At 39.9% G+C, this 19,250-nt stretch overlaps 2 protein-coding genes across 4 annotated transcripts in view; one reads left to right on the forward strand and one right to left on the reverse strand.

Moving 5' to 3' along the window:
- The window catches only part of LOC124051212 (protein unc-13 homolog B-like), a 58,499-nt gene extending 44,997 nt beyond the window's left edge, over positions 1–13,502 (reverse strand). For 2 of the 3 annotated variants that reach the window (XM_046374300.1, XM_046374298.1), the window contains exons 1-3: positions 13,175–13,502; positions 6,102–6,131; positions 1,299–1,398 (exon numbers count right to left, since the gene is read on the reverse strand). In XM_046374300.1, coding sequence (XP_046230256.1) covers positions 1,299–1,398; positions 6,102–6,131; positions 13,175–13,196 — 152 coding nt within the window. In that variant the 5' untranslated portion in view covers positions 13,197–13,502. The remainder of the gene's footprint in view (positions 1–1,298; positions 1,399–6,101; positions 6,132–13,174) is intronic. The other variant, XM_046374302.1, reaches the window with a different exon arrangement.
- A 1,310-nt stretch (positions 13,503–14,812) lies between these two features.
- stoml2 (stomatin (EPB72)-like 2) lies at positions 14,813–19,221 on the forward strand. Its single transcript, XM_046374304.1, has 10 exons — positions 14,813–14,991; positions 15,586–15,738; positions 15,830–15,929; positions 16,033–16,091; positions 16,176–16,277; positions 16,384–16,518; positions 16,976–17,120; positions 17,321–17,400; positions 17,511–17,639; positions 17,739–19,221. Exons 1-10 carry the CDS (start codon positions 14,947–14,949, stop codon positions 17,847–17,849), a joined length of 1,059 nt encoding a protein of 352 aa, XP_046230260.1. The 5' UTR covers positions 14,813–14,946; the 3' UTR covers positions 17,850–19,221.
- Positions 19,222–19,250: the final 29 nt, after the last annotated feature.

Genomic DNA, 19,250 nt, shown 5'->3' on the forward strand with positions numbered 1-19,250 from the left:
TAGCTAATTTTAACTGTGAGACTTCTGTTGTTTAGGATGCTATTTAGAGTCTGTTGTCCAGTCCAGTAGTAATTTTATTTTATCATTGTGTTTTATCTTTATTGTATTTTTATAAAACAATAAAATAAAACTATAAATCCACTTTCGTTCTCAAACCGATTATCACAGACTTGCTAATGGCCACCTCAAAAGTAAGCTCTTATCTCAACAAGATGAGGATGAGGATGAAGTTGCTCCCTGATCACTTGTCAGTTCCACGTCACTTTAAACAAACTTTTCAGAAGTTCAAAAGTGCATAAAGCTTAATTAGATTTTTGCATTCCATATACCTTGTTATGACTCTCATTTTTTCCACTATTATGTCTGTATGGTACATAAAGCTGTAGCCAAACAGTTTTGCTTAATATACAACACTGGAAACAAGGCAAATAGGAATATAACTGAATTACCATGCCTTTCAGCCATACTAAGGCTGATTAATTAACACATTATATCATGTTTGTTAAACATATTCTGATTTATCGATATTTATGGATTTAAACATATTCTGATTTATCGGTTCAACGCTGTGGTTACGCGCCAGACTGGCAGACATTTGGATTTTACTTCAGTGGATTCATCATGTCATGGTGTTTAATGAACATTTTCTGTTTTAACAGGTGGCGCTGAGTATTTTCTGGAAACATCGATGTTTTATGTTGGATTAGACCTAGCTGACACATCATTAATGGACAGTAGAAGGATGAAGGTCTGGAAAAACAAACACGGTTGCAATGAGAGAGTTCACAAAAGACAAACAATGACACACATGCAACAACATGCCGGCTATTTTGTCACCATAGATACCTTTCACAGGGAAAGTAAAATGAGGAAATTAAACCAATGAATTACAAGGAGGAAATGAACAGCAGCTGCTTATCGAGATACTTTCCAAGAAAGAGTTGCATGGCTTGAACAACAGACACCTTTAAATAGCACTAAGCAAAAGGTAGGAACTTAGATAGGGAAATGTAGATAACAATCAATAAAAGCATAACAATAATAATTATTATTATAATAACGTAGCATATTTGGGGTTTTAAGGCTTGTGGATTAGGTTATTTTTAGACTTGTTTGGAGACCAGCCCTTTTGAAATAGAGCACAGAGTGACAGTCAACCATTTCTCAGAGATTACTATCTTTATTTGTACTCTGTGAGGTCTACAATTGCTTGGTCTAATATGCATTTGTTATGGATGTGATGAAAGTCATTAAAACTGGATAATTACAACCCCATGGCGTCTGTGTTTATGACTTACAACATGAAATCCTGTTCCCAGCATGGCTGGTCCCCCCGCACAGTGATAGTTGTGCTTTTGACATTCTGCACCTTCAGTGTCACATAGGTGTTGAACTTGTCTGAAACAAAGGAGAAGGAAGATTATAGTCAAAATCATAGTGAGGTGGCAGCTATACACTGAGAGCATACAGAAGCTTTAGAAAGGGAGAGACTTCCATATGTTAACATATCTGGAGCAATCAGGGTTACTTATCAAACACAAATAGGATAACAAACTTCTGAGCATATTATGTACTTGAACCAAACAAGCAGCAGATCAACCAACAGGCTAGACGGCTAGATAGCTAAATAGATAGCTAAATAGATAGATAGATAGATAGATAGATAGATAGATAGATAGATAGATAGATAGATAGATCGATCAAGCACTACCAACCAGGCCAGTTCTACTTTAGCTTTGTGTGGGTGAAAAAGACATCAGCAGCTCTTGTGAGAGTGAAAGCAAATACATCTCTCTCCCCACCCCCTCCACTGCGTCAAGCCAAGCCAAAGCAGGCCAAGTCAGGGCAGGGCAGGGCAGCAAACTGACCCTGTTAATCTCCAAAGAGAGCCAACCCCACGCAGCAGATCCAACTGACTACTGTCTTTCTTGCACTGTGAGTTACAGTGAACTTGAAACTACACTTTATAATTGCCCTCTAAACATATAGTATGTAACAGAGGAAGAAGGTCTGCTGATGACGTAATTAAGTGCAAACCGCTCCTGACCTGTTACGACTGTAGAAAAGGTCTCTGTCAGCCCTGATACCGTCAATACTAAAACTGAAATTCAGTTAGGTCAAAGTTGAAGGCAGCCCTTGCTAAGTATGTGATCAACAATCAAAGCTTGCATATGACAACTGGCCACTGACCACTGCTGGAACTCTTTTAAAGCTGACATCTGAGATGTGGACTGAAGTGCCTATTCGTCAGTCTGTGCAGACAAATTTCACACCCAGTGATCTCCATCAGCCTCCTCTTAGCCAGTAGTGCCGGACAGCACAGCCACAACAACAGTCTCTTCCAGCTGTCAGTGCTGGCCGGGGTGAGGGGGTGAAAGGGGGGATTAGATGGCTCGTGACACAACCACCACTTTTATAATAGGGCGAGCGAGTGGCAACACGTGCCTGCTGATGTGCTCAGTGTTGCTGTTGTAGTAAGCAGCCCTGCGCCACTGGTGGTCTTCCCTGTGACTCAGCACGAATTCAACCCCCTACCTGGCCATACGAACAGCTGGAGGGGCTGAGGGAACATCGTAGATTGAAGTGCTTATCTTGTGTATGTATATGTATGAAGACAGGGTTTATTGCAGGTCTTTATGGGGTACAAACAGTTTTCAGTGAGAGAAGTGCAAAGATATCTACAGATAAATACTGTAAAATTGAAACAAATGTCTGCAATCACAATCTACATTGGTACTATCACTGCACTTCCAATTATTTATTTTTTTTTTTTACACAAATAAAATCACCTGAGCTACATCAAAATATTTTAATCAGTTACACCCAAGAAAAAAACATGACTCATATTTATTTAAGCATACTTTATGTTATAGCTATTAGTATAAGTTATTAGCATACTTTATACTTATTAGTATATTAGTACTAATTCAGCTGGTCCCAACAACACACACACACACACACACGCACGAACACGCACACACGTGTGAAGTAAAAGCAAGGCATCAGCTGCTCCTTTGCTAAACAAAGATTTTCCTGGTTTGCCCTGGCAACATATTAAAATATTTACTCTGCACATAGCCCTTAACACAGCAGCCAGATAAGTAAACACAACTCTTGACACAATGGGACAATATACAGTTGACACAGGTGGACATTTACAACATTCCACTGACGCAACATAAATAAAGATAAAATTAGGCCCAAATACAAAAGGCTGTACTGAGAGCACCCTGTGATGCCCTCCCGACCTGACACTATCTGGATGCATTGTCCATCCTACAAGTAGCGTGAGTAACGAGACACAGACCTAATTAGTGTCTCAACAGGACAGGAGCAACAAAAAGCAGGCATTATTACAAGGGAGCCCGGGAGGGATGCTCAAGCCTTTCCCTAATTAGTCCATGTCTTGTGCCACATTTGGGACAACTCCCATGAATAGAAGAAGATAAGATAAAGGAAGAGGATGTATGGATTAGATAAGAGCCACTTAGTGGCTGTGGAGCTTTTACAGCAGGTGCTGTCTGCTATATGGCTGATACAATCTACACTGTTAAGGAGGAAGCAGCAATAACTACCTGGAAAAGCACAAAGTAAGTACTTGCACACTAAAGCCTGACCGATACAGGACGGATCAGGACAATGCCAATATTCCTTTTTTTCCACCCATAACATATAGCACAGAAACAGAGACTATTTCTCCCAAATTTTGTTGCATGACAACAACGACATCTGTGTGCACATACTCTCACTCCCCCCCCCCCCCCCCCCCACACACACACACACACACACACACACACACACACACACACACACACACCCACACACACCCACACATTCTGTCCATGTTTTGAGAAAGTCAACACGGCTCCTGCCTGTGAGCCAGCCATTCCCCCCTAAGCCCCTCAGTCAAGTGTTTTCATCCATTATTGATTGATGATGAGTTTTTCAATAAATTAGTCAAGGACAGGCAGGCAGTTGGAAGGCTGACATTTCAAATTCAAACCACCCATCAATACTGCATGCAACAGAAGAAACCTAGTGAAATAGAACAAAACTACTGGATGACTTTTTTACCATTGCTGAGACCACCTCATGAGATTCTTTATCCACAGTGCATAAAGTTCTGAACTATATGATATAACTGGCTGGATGGTACAACATTGTTGTGTGTAGACACAGAAACACACACACACATACACAAATCCAGCAACATACAGCCCTTATCAAGCCCCCTGTTTCCTCTTACAATCAGTGGAAAGTCAGACAGCTAGCCACTTGCCCATCCAAGGTCACCTTCAGGTCTACTTGCACAGTATTCTCCATCAACAAAGGGTTCCAACTAAGGCCAAAAAGCTATCCATCTGAAGGTGTGGCGAAAGCACAATGCAGTCTTCTGTAACTAGAACAGCCTTTTGTAAACTTGGATGGCTCCTCCAATAAATCCCACATTTCCCTACGAAGAGCAGGCTATGGTTCTCACGAGCAGAGAGGAGTAACCTTAAAATGAGTAATTAATTCCATAAGCATCAATAAACAGTTTCAAACTGAGACTGTTTCTTTCCAGAATTTTCCAAGAAAAGTATGGAAGCATGAAGTATAAAATAATACATAGAATATACATATATATAGGTATATACATATTTACTGTATATAGAGGAATCTGATTTCAACGTGCCTTTCCTCTAAGTAATGAGAAGATTAGGCAGAGATCTACCAGACACAGTAGAGCACGCAGCTTTGATACAAGCTAGTCAGCAGTTACAGTGCCCAAAGGCCCATTGTTGCATGACAGTGATCTGTCACCTCCAAACATGATATGGCCTAAAAATGAGAAGAAATTGGAAAGCACACATCTAAAACATGGATTGCAAATATGCTTAAAAAGGTGCAAAATGTGCCACTCTTTCTTCACTGTTCTATCTCCATCACAATCTCTTTTTATTTATCTTGTACAGATTTGTACAGGTTTGTTATCTAAGCTGATATGGTGCCTCAGGCGTTTGGTACAATGGGGAGATTTTAATTTCCTTAAAAGTCTTAATTGAGCAGGTCACTACTAGTAGGGTTTTGATAGCAATATCACAACATTAATAAAAAAAAAAAAAACTTACCACCAACAACAAAATGTTCTAATAAATGTTGAAAAACAGACCTGGAACAAAGCAGAGCCAGGCTGGCTCATCTCACACTGTTCATTTTAGTCTGAATGTTTACAATCATTTACATTATGAACATAACCTTTACTGTTCTAAATCTCATTCAGGACTGTGCTTGACAAATCCTTCTTGGCCCTACAGCAAACAAAAGTGACTGATGTTTACATTTTGCCTATGGGAGACGACTGGATTAACTGAATTATCCCTGATGTTTGCTCTGGGACAGGTGTCATGTGGTGTGGCCCAAGGGACGGAGGACGACACAGACAGACAGCAGCATGCGCTTGACAATCTGAAACCAATAAGTCAACAGAGCTGCTTGTGACACCATGCAGACACCAAAAAAAAGAAATAAATAAATAAACAAAAATACTGAGACTAAGAATGAAAGTAAAATGTCACCGTCAGATCCAAAGCCGTGGTGACTTTCTGCTCATGCTGCCGCCTGCTCTTGCGGGAAACGTCACAGGGCTTAAAGGAAGGCGTGAGGCTGAACACTAGAGGGATTTGTTTAGGTGGAGGACGTGGGGATTTGGACTTAGCAGCTACTGATCTAAGCTCACCTGTGCATGGCCTGGCGTCGAAGGACATAGGATTACATAATGTAAAATCACACCTAGCTTTCAATGACTTGCCAGAATTTGGCTGATTAACCTAGATAAGAGTCCAAGTGAATGTGGCGCATATCCAAAAAACTCTTTCAGAGTTGTAGATTATGGCAATGAACATTTTTCTTAAAACAACTTAAAAAAAAAAAATAATAAAATAAACCCACAGTATATGGTTCTTAAGTCCTATGAAACTGATAACATGATCTGCAGCTGTACAGCTTCCTGTTCTCCAAATTCAAGGAGGACTGACAAAGTGATTGTGTTAACACAATGAAGTGTTCGGATGAGTGTGTTAGAGTGCGTGATCAGATTGAACAAATACACAAGTACTCACCTGGAGGTCCTTGAAGCTTGGCTTTTTTTACTGTAACACAAAAGAAAAACAATGATCAGGTTTCAGTTAGCTTATTTGGGACCTACTGAAACATGATCCAAATCTCCTGCTGGACTTTTTAAGGCGATGAAAAAAAATGAGTTTGTGTACATTTTTTTTTACCAGTAGGGGTATGTGTAGGCATAAGCAATGAGCGATGGACAGCCGTGGCCTAGAGGTTGGAGAAGCGGCTTGTAATTGGAAGGTCGCTGGTTCGATTCCCCCAAAAAGTTGGGTGTGGTGGAGTGATAATGTCCCCACCCCCCATTAGCCAGCTGATGTGCCCTTGAGCAAGGCACTTAACCCCTAATACATGCTCCCTGGGCGCTTGATGCAGCCCACTGCTCCTGTGTGTTTCACTGCATGTTACATGTTGCGTGTGTGTTTCAATCAGTGATGGGTTAAATGCAGAGAAGTAATTTCCCAGCTTGGGATTAATAAAGTAACTTAAATTAAAATGTAAAAAAAAAAAAAATTAAAATGGACAGGATCTCGTGTTATTGAATTCAGAAAAATTCATTTATATGCAGACAAGAGGGAGCCATGAGCTGATGACACGTGAAAGCTGAATCACACAAACACATCGAGGACTTCACGTTGTCGTCATCTGCAAGAGCAACAACAGTTCACCTCGATTAAAACACATGAGCTCTTTGTTTTGGTGGGTGAACATGTTATTAAAAACCACAAACTTTCAAGTATCACCTTCCCAGACTGTGATGTTTTACAATGAAACAAAGCACAAACATCGTCACTCAGGATATTTTTGTGCTAAGTGCCTTGGTTCCATTTGCCCATTACTTTCTTTTACCTCTACTCTTCCATATTAACTGCCATTGAACTAATCTTTATTTAATCTCCTGGTACACAATCTATTCTTAGACAAGCGTAATGCATCAAGAAAACCCTATGGAATAATAATCCTTACCTCTGTTCCAGCTTAGGAGTAAAATAATAAGATTTCCATGACTCTTCCACCAAGTTTTTTTCATTTGTTCTCACATCTATCTGACTCAAAATGGCTTTGGAAGTTCATACTCAGGTATAAGAAATAATTAAAATTATAACCCAAGGTAAACCTAAGACAAAATATAGACGTTTTGTGAGAGCAGACAAATACTTTGGTTGCAGAATATCAACTTTAATATGATCAAAAAGCATAAGCCTGGACAGATGTATCTCAAAACACAACAGCTGGTAAACACACAAAAAACAATAGCAAAAGTGGACTTGAGCAGAAGGGTATTAAGATGTAAAAAAGAAAAAAAAATGTTCTGGCTCTAGCCAGAAACTTCAATAAAAATTATTTAAGGGGGAAAAATGCTTGTTGGTGTATTTTGGTTTATTTTTAGCCCTACCCTTTTTAGCCCTTGGATGCATCTATACAATAACGTTTATGGGATTGTGAAGCGCTTTGGAGGGGATTAATTGTGATTGCTGTGGCAGGGTTATGTGTTCAGACATGTAACCTACTAAACCTCTGGAGCCTGAGATGGCAGATGGGCATGACAGGATGATGGAGGCACACATGACGTTTTCATATTTTCATGTGACATCCCCCGTCCTGTCTCTCTGTGCACATTAGAACCATTATGTGGGAGACAGATGTATTCATTTGATTCCCATTCTGTCTGAAACATCACTCTTGATTATATGAATTAAACCACAACAGTGATTCCCCCATGTTACAATTTTAGCCACAAAAAATTCATGAGTACAACTCAGAAAACCTAAAGAGAGTCCCCCTCCCCCCACCCCAGTTCTGTCCTTCAGGATAACACCGTGTTATGACAAAGGAGGGAAAAAAAAACAAAACTAGTCACTACTTCCTAAGTGTTTCCTGTTTTGTACGTATCTCACTGTGAAGCGGAAAAGGAGCAGCGGAAATGTGGAGAGAAACCTGCAGTGTGATTTTTATTTTTATTTATTTTTTTTTGGCTTTCTACTAAGGCCCCGTCATTGGGGCAAATGAGCTGGCACAGTGGCCTTATGTACTAATTTGCATGATGTTATTTAGGGCTGTGGTACACTGAGCTGAGGGCAATAAAACAGGGAGCCATTATGTGGAAACTGATGCTTATCATTTTCTTTCCTGGGCACTCCATGGCTTTAAAGGCCATTTAGTTTACTATTTGGAAGGACTAGTTGCATGATTACCCAATCAGCCTACTTCTTCCTTCCCTTCTTCCTTCTTTCTTTCCTTGCTTCTTAGGAAGATCTTAGAAAAAGTAATTTTACCATCACATATCAAAACTGTTTATTGGAATAGAAGCAGAAAGAAATAATTTTGACATGTGCATGCTGTGCATGCTGGCTCAGTGTCATGATTTACTGAGACACTTAAACAGAATGGAGTCATCATTAACGTTAGCAACACTTGTACTTTTCATGCTGTGAAAGAGGCCACTGGATCAAACACACTGTGAAGTCTTACAAGTAAGTAACATTAGTCCACACAGTCCAAAGGGAAAGAATTAAACCTTGGAAAATTATGGACAGAACAGAAAAGAAAAGGAAAAAAAAAAGGATTTTGCCATTTTCACCTGTATTCTGACTATGGCAGAAAAACAGCTGTTCATGTTAGACTCATTCATATTAGGAATGTTCCAAAATAATAAAAAAAATCATCAGTGAAAGGTCAGGCAGAAAGCAGGAAAGGAACAGGAAGTGACAACCAGTATCCACTGCTGCTGCAGGCAGTGGTGTACTTCTGCTTTGTGCTGGCTGTTGGACCTGATCAGTTAGTGTAAGAGGGAGAGGGAGTGTGTGTGTGTGGGGAGAGAGAGAGAGAGAGAGAGAGAGAGAGAGAGAGAGAGAGAGAGAGAGAGAGAGAGAGAGCAACAGATGGTCAGGGGATTACTCCCTCAATCTCTAAGCGCTCTCTCTCTGTTTCTCTCTCCCTCTTTCCCTCATAATTCCACTACTTTGCTGCTCGCTATACTCAGCCACTCTGCTTGCAGCTTGGCTGGTTTTAGTCCTGCCAGGCCACCATTTCTCATCCTTTATTAAATTATGTCCTTGTACTCTCTCCTTACCTACTCTGTCTGCTGCAAAGTCAAGTAAGCTGGCTTCAGGCAGTTGTGCTATTGAGTGTGATGCAGTTTTTCCAACTGTGTTCTTAATTCGTGGCTTGAATATTCGAAAAACCAGAGTCATGACAAAGAACTGCTACATCACTGTATCCAGTGGAGGAGTAAAACAAATTTGACCACGTGTCAACAAAAGACTCAGCGGACAAAAGGCGCAATGATGCATGAAACAAGCTCAACATCCTGTGTGTTCAGTTGGCAATAAAACCCAGACACTAACATAGGAAACACAGAGCCAATTCACCAGCATACAACACTTGCAATGTGATGCATCCAAGTAGCTTTTCACTAATAATTAGTCCTACGATGATTAGCTGATTAAATGGTCGATCAACAGGAAGTTGAGCCACGATGAAAAGTAGTTAGCCCCGCTTCTCAAATATTTGGACTGACCACTTTTGTCCACACATCATCTAACATCAAGCATCACTCAGACTCACATTTACCTACAGACTAAATGCCTAAACGCATCCTTAAGCCTCCCAGCACAGTTTGATCAAGAGCTACCTGCTCAAATTCCTACAACAACAACCTCCAGGATGTCGCCCAGACTGCGCAGATCATTATCTTTAGCTGCCCTCCAGCAAAACACTGCATGCCCCACTGAGTGATGGACAAGGAGAAAATATCTCCATAAACTCTCTCCACAACCACTTCCTTCAGAATCTCTTGGGACACCATTCAATTCTTTTAGGGCAAAGACCTTTTCAAAAAAGATGTAGAACGCCTGCATCTGTCGGACGGAAGCTGACTCCTCCCCCTTCAAACAAAGACAAATTTGTTTATAACCTGTTTCAAATGCCACTCTCTTGTCTTAGAAAATACCTGCTAATCTGTCACTGAAATGACCACGTGTCTGAAACAGCATCAGTACACCTCCAGTACTGCAGCATCATGGGGTCCATGTGAGTCATGTGCCCACTCAACCCTGCCCTGATCCACATGAAGAGTCTCCCCCACATGTCCACTTGTTAGGGCAACCTCTCATTTGTTGTGTAAAGACATCGCCATGGTGATGAAGCATCTCAACTAGCAATAAACAAGCAACACTGTCGAGCTGAGTCTGAGTCACAACATCAGCTAATCACACTGCCCCCTGCCCCTTTTTCTGTTATCTATGGGCTGCCTTATCCATCCATTTACTTTTGCCAAAACAGTAATCAATAAATGCACAGTGTGCAAAGGAAAATGACTCATTCAATATAATAATTCTTGATTGCCAGAGCACACTGGGCTCAACTTCCTTCAGTAATGGGACCAAACTGATTTGCCTCTTTGTGACCTTTTCTCTGCTTGGAGCCATTAACTTTTACAGCTTTGTGTAGGATCAGTTTCTTTTTGTGAGATACTGATGGGAAGATCAAAAATTCTCTCATCCTTGATGGCATATCAATAGTGGTCATAGATCACTGATTTATTCATTTAAATTTAAAATGTTTAATATAAGTACCAAGGTTTTTAAAATAGAGGCATCACAGCTAGCCTGAACAGCAACAGGTGACAAGGAATGACGAGTATACATGCAAAGTAAACGTTTTAAACAGCCATCTGGTACCTAGCCTCAGCATCTGTCTGACTCAGCTCAGCAGGTGACTGACTGATGGATCACATTTTACATTCATTTCACAGTAATTAACCAGAGCGGCAGGTTGTAATGTTGGAGGCAAAAGACAGACTGAGTTTAAGTTTGAAAAAGACAATAAAAACTGACCAGAAGAATCAAAAAGCTCCTGCTGTGAAACAGAATGCCACCAGTGCACTACAGGTCAGACCACAATGCTTACTATCCTCAATAACCTTTTCCTGAACTTGAATGTGTCCTGAGTAGCAGCTTACCACTTGAACACAGCTTGCAAATTTCATACCTATTAGCCACTTAGCTTCCAGCTAACTAGGCCTTCTAAATTAACCAGCAAGCTAAGCAATTTAATCTAACAAAATACCAGCAGAATGCATGTGCAGGTCTACACAGACATGTGAGAAAGATGATACTAGGTTGGGTTTCTACCACTGCTGCATATCCATATATGTTTAAATGAGGGTGGGACAGCCATTACTCAACGAGGATGTGCGTAACATTTACAAAGGCGTAAAATAGAAACTTCACGATCACGACAGACGGTGTTTGCTTGATTGTGTAAACAGGCATAAGTGGATGAGGATATTTGAACAGAATTAGCTGTGTCTGTTGTGAGACAGGAGGCCTGAAGTCCTGTCTTGGGGGGGGAAGATGCTGTCAGCAACTACTTATGGCCACAATATAATAATAATAAAATATAAACATAAATATCTAGACTGAATAATATGTTCACTGCTTTGAGACAAAATGTGTAGCAGAAGTCCACTCTGATTAGATGATTGGCAAACTACCACAGAAAAGTACTATAACATATAGCATATACCCTGTCGTTTACAAATAAATAAGAGTGTACAGTGTAATTTATAATTCCACTCTTTCTTGTTTGATGCCTGAAAATGATTTTGTCAGTGTTTTGAGACACTTCCTGTCTCCATTTATCACAAAGAACCCGACTGGATGGACATTTGTTGTCAATATTTGAGGTAACTACACAAAGAAATCATCCTGTGATACACACTTTCCACTTGTTCTCCTATTTTCAATTTCACATACCAAAAAAATGGCTGAGTCTAATTTCTAAAAAGAGGAAAAGTTGGCAAAAATGTTCCCCCCCCCCCCATGATTAAATTCATCTTTTGAAATGATGAATATAAAACTATACAATCTTTGTAGGAAACACTGTTTGAAAAAAAAAAATACAATAAGTTCAGCAGGGTAGGCTTTGTTATTATAGACATGTATACATGTGTGGTTAACAGCAAAGAAGCCTGCAGCTCGGTTTTGAGCTTATGGCATGAATTTAGCTTTTTTTTCCTCCCTCTTGGCAGCACTGGACCAAATTGCTGGGCGTCAGTATTGCATAATGTGCTTTGCTGCCGGAAAGGATGCTTGAGCAGGGGAGGACTGTCCTCCAACTTCTTTTTCGTGTTAACGTGCCCCAGCCTGATTTGCTTCGGTTCAGTTTTGGCTGAGAAATATATCATGAAAATAAGACTTGTTTTGAAAGTAAATGCTGTTCACATAAAGTCAGTTATTATATCATTAGCAGTTTTGTATCATTTATTTGTTTGGTTTGCGTTTGCACAGGAACAGATCACAGTTACCCTTACAATAAACAACATGTCTTTTTTATATGTTTATATTTTGGATATAAATGATAAAAAAAAAAAAATAATAATCTGTCCATCTTCTAATGCTGTAGAACATTCAGGGAATAGTTAAAGCTTAGCCATTTAGGCGTCCGCTGTATGCAACAGCACAAAGGCACTGGTATCACTGTTATCATTATCATACCAGTCAGTAAAATTGAAACACCCATCACATTACATATCAACATTGCAGTACATGTGATTTAGTCCAAAATCCAACTTAAATAGCCCTTAATTTTCAGAATCTATAAATTTGTTTACTTGTCTCCAAAGGTATAAACCTTGGGATCAGCATGTATTGACTGAACTACACTATTGTACTCATGGTTACTTACTTGCTCATTTGTTTTGTTTATTTATGATATCTGAGAGTCAATATACAGATCAGTGATGGTTCTGTTTGGCGAAAACAGCTGGTATGGTGAGCTACGAAAGGCTCCAACATGACAGTTAAGACTTCTTTTTAAGCTTAAATAATATTAGTATTTGTCATTATCCTCATGAAGAATTTGAATTAAGAGAGAGAGAAAAAAAACAAGAACAAAACATAAAATAAAAATGTTCAGGGGAGATGCCTCCTGTTAATGAACCTGTTCTGTGACATTTTATTCAGTCATCATTATCAGATGGATTTCGACAAAACTCTGGTTTAAAGTGTAGAACTACTACTATATGCAGTGTATACCAGCATAACGAGAAAAGAAAACTAAAACTTACCTCTGACGCACAGTAACGACATGGCAAAGCGCTTCCAGCGTCAATCCAGTAGTTTTACACAGTTTGTGGAGCGGGCTGTCAGCGGAGATTTGTTCTGTCCGGTGTCATTGTAACATCCTTTAAATTACTTTCAAACCGCTGATAAGCTCCAACACGACGTTTAGTAAAGGTGGTTTTCTAAAGCCGGATTCGGCCAGAGCGCAACAGCCCTCCGCCACAGCCACGCCATTATTAAAACTCTCATCACAGCTTTTCAGTCCGACGAGCAACCTGAGGGCACCGAGCGAGAGGAGAAGGCGGGGTCGATGCACCTGTTACTGACGTCTGACGTGGCCAATGACACCGCGGTACAGTTGCTGTAGGGCGGGGCAGCTTAAAGTACATCCCACCAATCGCTGAGAGGGACAGGTTGTAGGAAGGAACAGGTGACCCACACAGATTCTGGGCAGACAAACACCTGTCACTTTCTCTGACAGAGAAAACTCAAGCTGTTAAAGTTTTGAAGATATCTGTTATTTGTGTTGTTACTTACTTGTGGCTATATGTTTATTTTGTTTTAGCTTTTGTTGTTAGAGTGAATGACTTCCACTGTATGAGCAACACCTGATGGCTGATTTCCCAACTTCTCAGTTCTCTTTTATTTATCAGTTTATAACAGTGAAATAAATGCATTATTTCAACACATTGTTTTATTCCAACATTTATTCTTTATTCTAGCATTCATTTATTCATCTACCACTTTTTGCAGTTTGATTCTTTGAATCTACAGTTACTTCATACTATTTTTGTTATTTTTGTTTGGATGTTGTTGCATGAACAGTTAAGTAGAGTTTATTAACTCTTTCATCACAGAGGGATTTACAGAAAAGCAGCTCACCCAATAATCAATAAACAACTATCAAAAATAAATTAAACAAAATGCACACTATGTTTGTATACAGCCTAATCCTCTGCTTTCCACTATCTATTTGGTCCTCACCAGAACCCCCGAGGTTTGTCCCAGTTGGTGTTTCTGTGTAGCTATTGAACAAAACAAGGCTGCCACTCCCTGTGCCTAATTCAAATATGTCCATTGAACAGCCACAACATACACCCCTTCCCCAAAGAACACGATGTTGAATTATCATCTTTATTATTATTTTTATTTTCCTCGGGGGGGATAAAATATGCAGCTGCCGCAGGGCTGAAACAACACCCACAGCACCACCCTGTGTAAGTAGTGAGTCATTACATTGGGCATTTGTTCAACAGTTTAATGGATTGCATAGATGAGAGATATTTTATTGTAATAGTGGATATTTCCACAAATTGTTCACACAATTAGCATATGCTCTTTGTTGTCTTTGTTTACGTCTGATTTTGTGATTGTGAAGTCTGCAGCTAGGCTCTTTCTCCTAATACTATGCCACTTCTGGGCAAAGCATCATTTTCTTTTTCTTGATCCTTCCCATCAAATACTAGAAATTTTGTTTGACCTAACTAAGATGTGTGCATTTAGTGTTTTGGATTAATCATGCTGTCAATGCAAACGTCTACTGATAAAAGAAATATATTTAAAATTAAGAACAGCAGTTGTTGTTAGAGATATAATTTTTGTGCTAGCGGAACCATACCCGTCCGTCCTTGTATCCCCCGAATTTTTTTCAGCGTTGCACCACTGATGTAACTTTCATTTCCTGATCGGAAAGGGTCATACACATGAGTGTGGAGTTTAGTTAATGTCCACCTTACGAACCTGAATCTTGTGAATACAGTCACTTTGCTTTAATTAAATGATGTTACGGACGCTGTGCCGGACCGGCGGGCTCCTCCTGCAGGTAAATAAAAACGTTAAAAAAATATCTCGCTTGTTAGCTCGTTCCAACCTGCTCACAGTTAGTTTCCAGCGGTGTCATTCAGCGTGCATTCGTGTGTTAATAATTGAGGAAATGTCACACTTCATCTCAACAGAAGTATCTCTGAGTCCATACTAAGTTAACAGCTTTATTGTAGCTGACCGCTGATATTCATTTTAGGGAGAAAATGTACTATTAGACGATGTAATCATTTTGCTGTTTATCTTATACATACAGATGCCTGGATGCAAAATGTATTTTTAAACGAGCAAATACATTAAGCAAGTCGGTGAAAAGAAAAATAATAAGCAGTAGAATACAATCAGTGAGTTGTTGATTGGAGATGTTATCTCTGGTGCTTGGAAACTGTTAGGGGAATTTTGCATTGGTTTGTAACTTTATATAAACTGAATGATTAATCAAATCATTATATTAAAACTGTAAAAGTAATGTAAAGTATTACGGATAAAATTTGCTAAACATGGTTTTGTGAAGCATGGTTTAAAGATAGATTTTAAATTATGAATGAAGCGCCACACTCATGCATGCAGATGCAGTAACTGTGTATCTCTGTAGCAAAGCCAGCGGACTGTGCCGAGGTTGTGGGTCACACCAGCCCAGCAGCGATGGGCGTCCAGCCTGCCCATGAACACCCTGATCCTTTTCGTGCCCCAGCAGGAAGCCTGGGTGGTGGAGAGGATGGGTCGTTTCCACCGGATCTTAGAGCCGGTATTTCAGAGGATTCCCTATCAAAGAGCACTAGAGCCACTTATTACAAGGTTAAATATGAAAAAGCCAATAACCCCTTTGTCTCTTTTAGGGTTTAAACTTCCTCATACCCATACTTGACCGAATTCGCTATGTGCAAAGTCTCAAAGAGATTGTCATTGATGTCCCAGAGCAGTCTGCAGTATCTTTAGGTGAGCTGACAGTAAAGTGTTTCTGATGAATAATATACAGCTAAACTTTATGATATAATAATAGACATACAGCATATTTTAAATGTGTGCCTTATTTTTACAGATAATGTAACACTACAGATTGATGGAGTGCTTTATTTAAGGATCCTTGACCCTTTTAAGGTATGGTGTTTGAACTCTGATCAAAGGCAGAGCGATGTCTTTTTTTTTTTTTTTTAACGATTAACGGATTATGTTCCCTCCCAGGCCAGTTATGGTGTCGAGGATCCAGAATATGCCGTCACACAGTTGGCGCAGACCACCATGCGCTCAGAATTGGGAAAACTCACGCTGGACAAAGTGTTCAGGGTAACTACTGCGATGTCTCACATTGTTCTCTAGGCTTGTATTTAAAAGAGTTGTAATGACTTCTGATGTTTGTTTCCTTTTCCTTTCTTTTTTTTTTAATTTGAAGGAAAGGGAGTCCCTCAATTCCAACATTGTGCACTCCATCAACCAAGCTTCAGACGAGTGGGGAATCCGTTGCCTCCGTTATGAAATCAAAGATATACATGTTCCACCTCGTGTCAAAGAATCCATGCAGATGCAGGTGGGGCGAACACAATGCATGTAGTGCTGGTTTGATTTGAACTGTAGAGTCTGAAGAAAGAAACTGAAAGAGTTTTATGTGAGAAAGTATAATTGAGGGTTTTAAAGTTGCCTTCATCAACAAGTGCAATTTCTGCATTACTGCATTTAACCCATCACTGATTGAAACACACACACACATGCAGTGAAACACACAGGAGCAGTGGGCTGCATCAAGTGCCCGGGGAGCATATATATTGGGGGTTAAGTGCCTTGCTCAAGGGCACACCAGCCAGCTAATGGGGGGTGGGGACAGATAGCACAAGAGATCTTGTTGTTTTATGTGTTCTAACGTCACTAAAGATACTATGAAATGCAGAACTTTACTGATGAGGCTCTGAGCAAGCTGGAGAGACTAATGAATCAGAGAGGTGATTTATTTATTTTATTTTTTTCACGTGTTTATCCACTCTGTGCAGGTGGAGGCTGAACGCAGGAAGAGGGCCACAGTGCTGGAGTCTGAAGGGGCGAGGGAGGCCGCCATTAACGTCGCTGAGGGTCGTAAACAAGCTCAGATTCTGGCCTCGGAGGGTGAAAAAGCAGAGCAGATCAATAAAGCAGCTGGTGGGTGCACACAGACAGCCGGTTCAGCTGTGCCAATCCTGTTGTTTTTATGCCAAATCTGTGCTCAGAGGAACAGTTGTTGTTTTCACCCATTTCTAGTTATATTTTGGGTTGAGGTAAAAAAAATAATTAAATTACTGATAAGTTTCAGATGATTATACAAGATTAATGTCACCATTTGATTACTGTGTTCTCTACAGGTGAGGCCCAAGCAGTGTTGGCCAAGGCAGAGGCAAAATCCAAGGCTATCCGCGTTCTAGCAGACGCTCTGGCTCAGCAGGTGAAGACGGGTTTTTTGTCTTTCAATGACATAACCGTGATCACAGTCTTATTCATGCAATTTTATTAGAGATTTTTCAGTTCATTTTTATTATTTTTCGTTACATACAGAATGGCAACGCAGCAGCCTCGCTAACCGTGGCTGAGCATTACGTGTCTGCATTCTCCAACCTTGCTAAAGAGTCCAACACCATCCTTCTGCCCACTAACACTGGTGACATCAGCGGAATGGTCACACAGGTATTTCTTTCTTGATTTATATAAGAATTCTAAATGGAATATAAATTCTGTCTTCAGTAACGACTCTAACGTCTCCCCGTCCTGTTTTCCTGCACTCAGGCTATGACCATTTACAACACTTTGGCAAAGACGAGCCCAAAAGCAGCTCCAGAAGTGGTGGAGGAGAAGCGAGAAGAGCTTGTGAACGAGTCTGAGTCTCAGTCTCAATAGCAGAGGACTCGGTGAATGAACTCCTAATAAAAAAAAATTGAGACGGAAGCAGCAATTTATGTTTCAGTTATCAAGGCTCCAAGGCACCTCGGTGTGATCAGAGTTCACACATCTTGTACTGGCAGAACTCTGGGAGCTTTGTTCTGCAACTCTGGGATGTGATGTTGATGCCTTGGAGCCCTCAGAAAATCACAACTTTTGTGAGAGGATTTTCAATCTCCACTGACTGCTGTTTATGTGTTATTGTCAGTTTGGGAAATTAACACCAGCCTTCAGCCAAACATCCTCTTACCAGTGTCTTTGGCAGTCTGACAAAATGGAGACATTGATGGCAGGTTTTGGGGATTATTAGCCACTGTGACCAGTAGATGCAGAAATAAGCCCTGGTTGTTGTGCAGTATGTGATTTATTAGCATCATTTTATTCATTATTTGTTAGCAAATTCTTGAGTGCGTCAGATCTGTTGAGGCACATATTATTGCTTAAACCCATATAGAATTGGATGTTTTGAATTTGACCGCTCTACTTGAACGTAGTACGTGAAACATAAGATTGTGTTTGTTTTCTCCTTTTTCAAACCTGTTTTCCAGGCTCATCCAAAATAACTGTTTTCAAGTTCTGTGGGTACATTACTATTAAAGTGGTAATCACAGTCAGCTCAGGTGAGCCATCTGCTTTGATTTGCCTTGTTTACATAGATCAGTGACAATCCTTCAACTGTCTTCAGCTTCAGTGGGACCAGTGATTCATGTGATGTCTGGCTGGATGCCTCAGAGTGGTGGAAGGTTTCCCAAAGCTTAGTTTAATTCATAATTTGGTCTGTGTTAGATTCAAATGTCTCCCTGAAAAACTCAATCCACTATATACTTTAGAAATAATCCTGAGAAATAATGCCCTCATCATAACAAGGTAGTGTTCAAAGTCTGCCCTAGAAAGAGTCTTTCTCCTCTTTGTATTTGTATTCATCTCTTACATCATATGGGATATATTTATTAAATTTTCATGGTTTTCTGCAAAATGTTTGTCATTTCATATGTGTCACTGATGCATAGAGGATTATAGAAAGTAATACAGTAACTGGCACATATGTGTCTTTGAAACTCTCACAAAGTAAAGGGTCTGCAGTATATGATTTGATGTAATGGGTGTAGTGAAGCACTTCATATGAAACACACAATTATGTTCGGAGAAGATGGTGTAGAACATTTTTTGACAAACGAGTGGACTTTGTCAAATTCAAAGTTTTGTCTATCACTGAAGAAAATCTAACATTATGATTTTAAAAAGGATGTTGACATTCATGCTTTTGGCCACTGTTTGGGTTCAGCAATGTGAAATTACCATAAAATAAAAAAATAAAAAGTTAACACAGTCTGTGTGTAAGTTTAAATAATTTAAAAA

The sequence above is a fragment of the Scatophagus argus genome, chromosome 20, assembly GCF_020382885.2.
Source record: "Scatophagus argus isolate fScaArg1 chromosome 20, fScaArg1.pri, whole genome shotgun sequence".
In the NCBI taxonomy this organism is placed as follows: Eukaryota; Metazoa; Chordata; class Actinopteri; family Scatophagidae; genus Scatophagus; species Scatophagus argus.

What these genes read in the sequence shown, in the direction of transcription:
- stoml2 (XM_046374304.1), top strand. Translation starts at nt 14,947, where the DNA reads ATGATGTTACGGACGCTGTGCCGGACCGGCGGGCTCCTCCTGCAG. An exon ending in GCAGATCAATAAAGCAGCTG is followed by an intron (nt 17,121 to 17,320) that starts GTGGGTGCACAC and finishes TGTTCTCTACAG; the next exon opens with GTGAGGCCCAAGCAGTGTTG. An exon ending in CAGACGCTCTGGCTCAGCAG is followed by an intron (nt 17,401 to 17,510) that starts GTGAAGACGGGT and finishes CGTTACATACAG; the next exon opens with AATGGCAACGCAGCAGCCTC.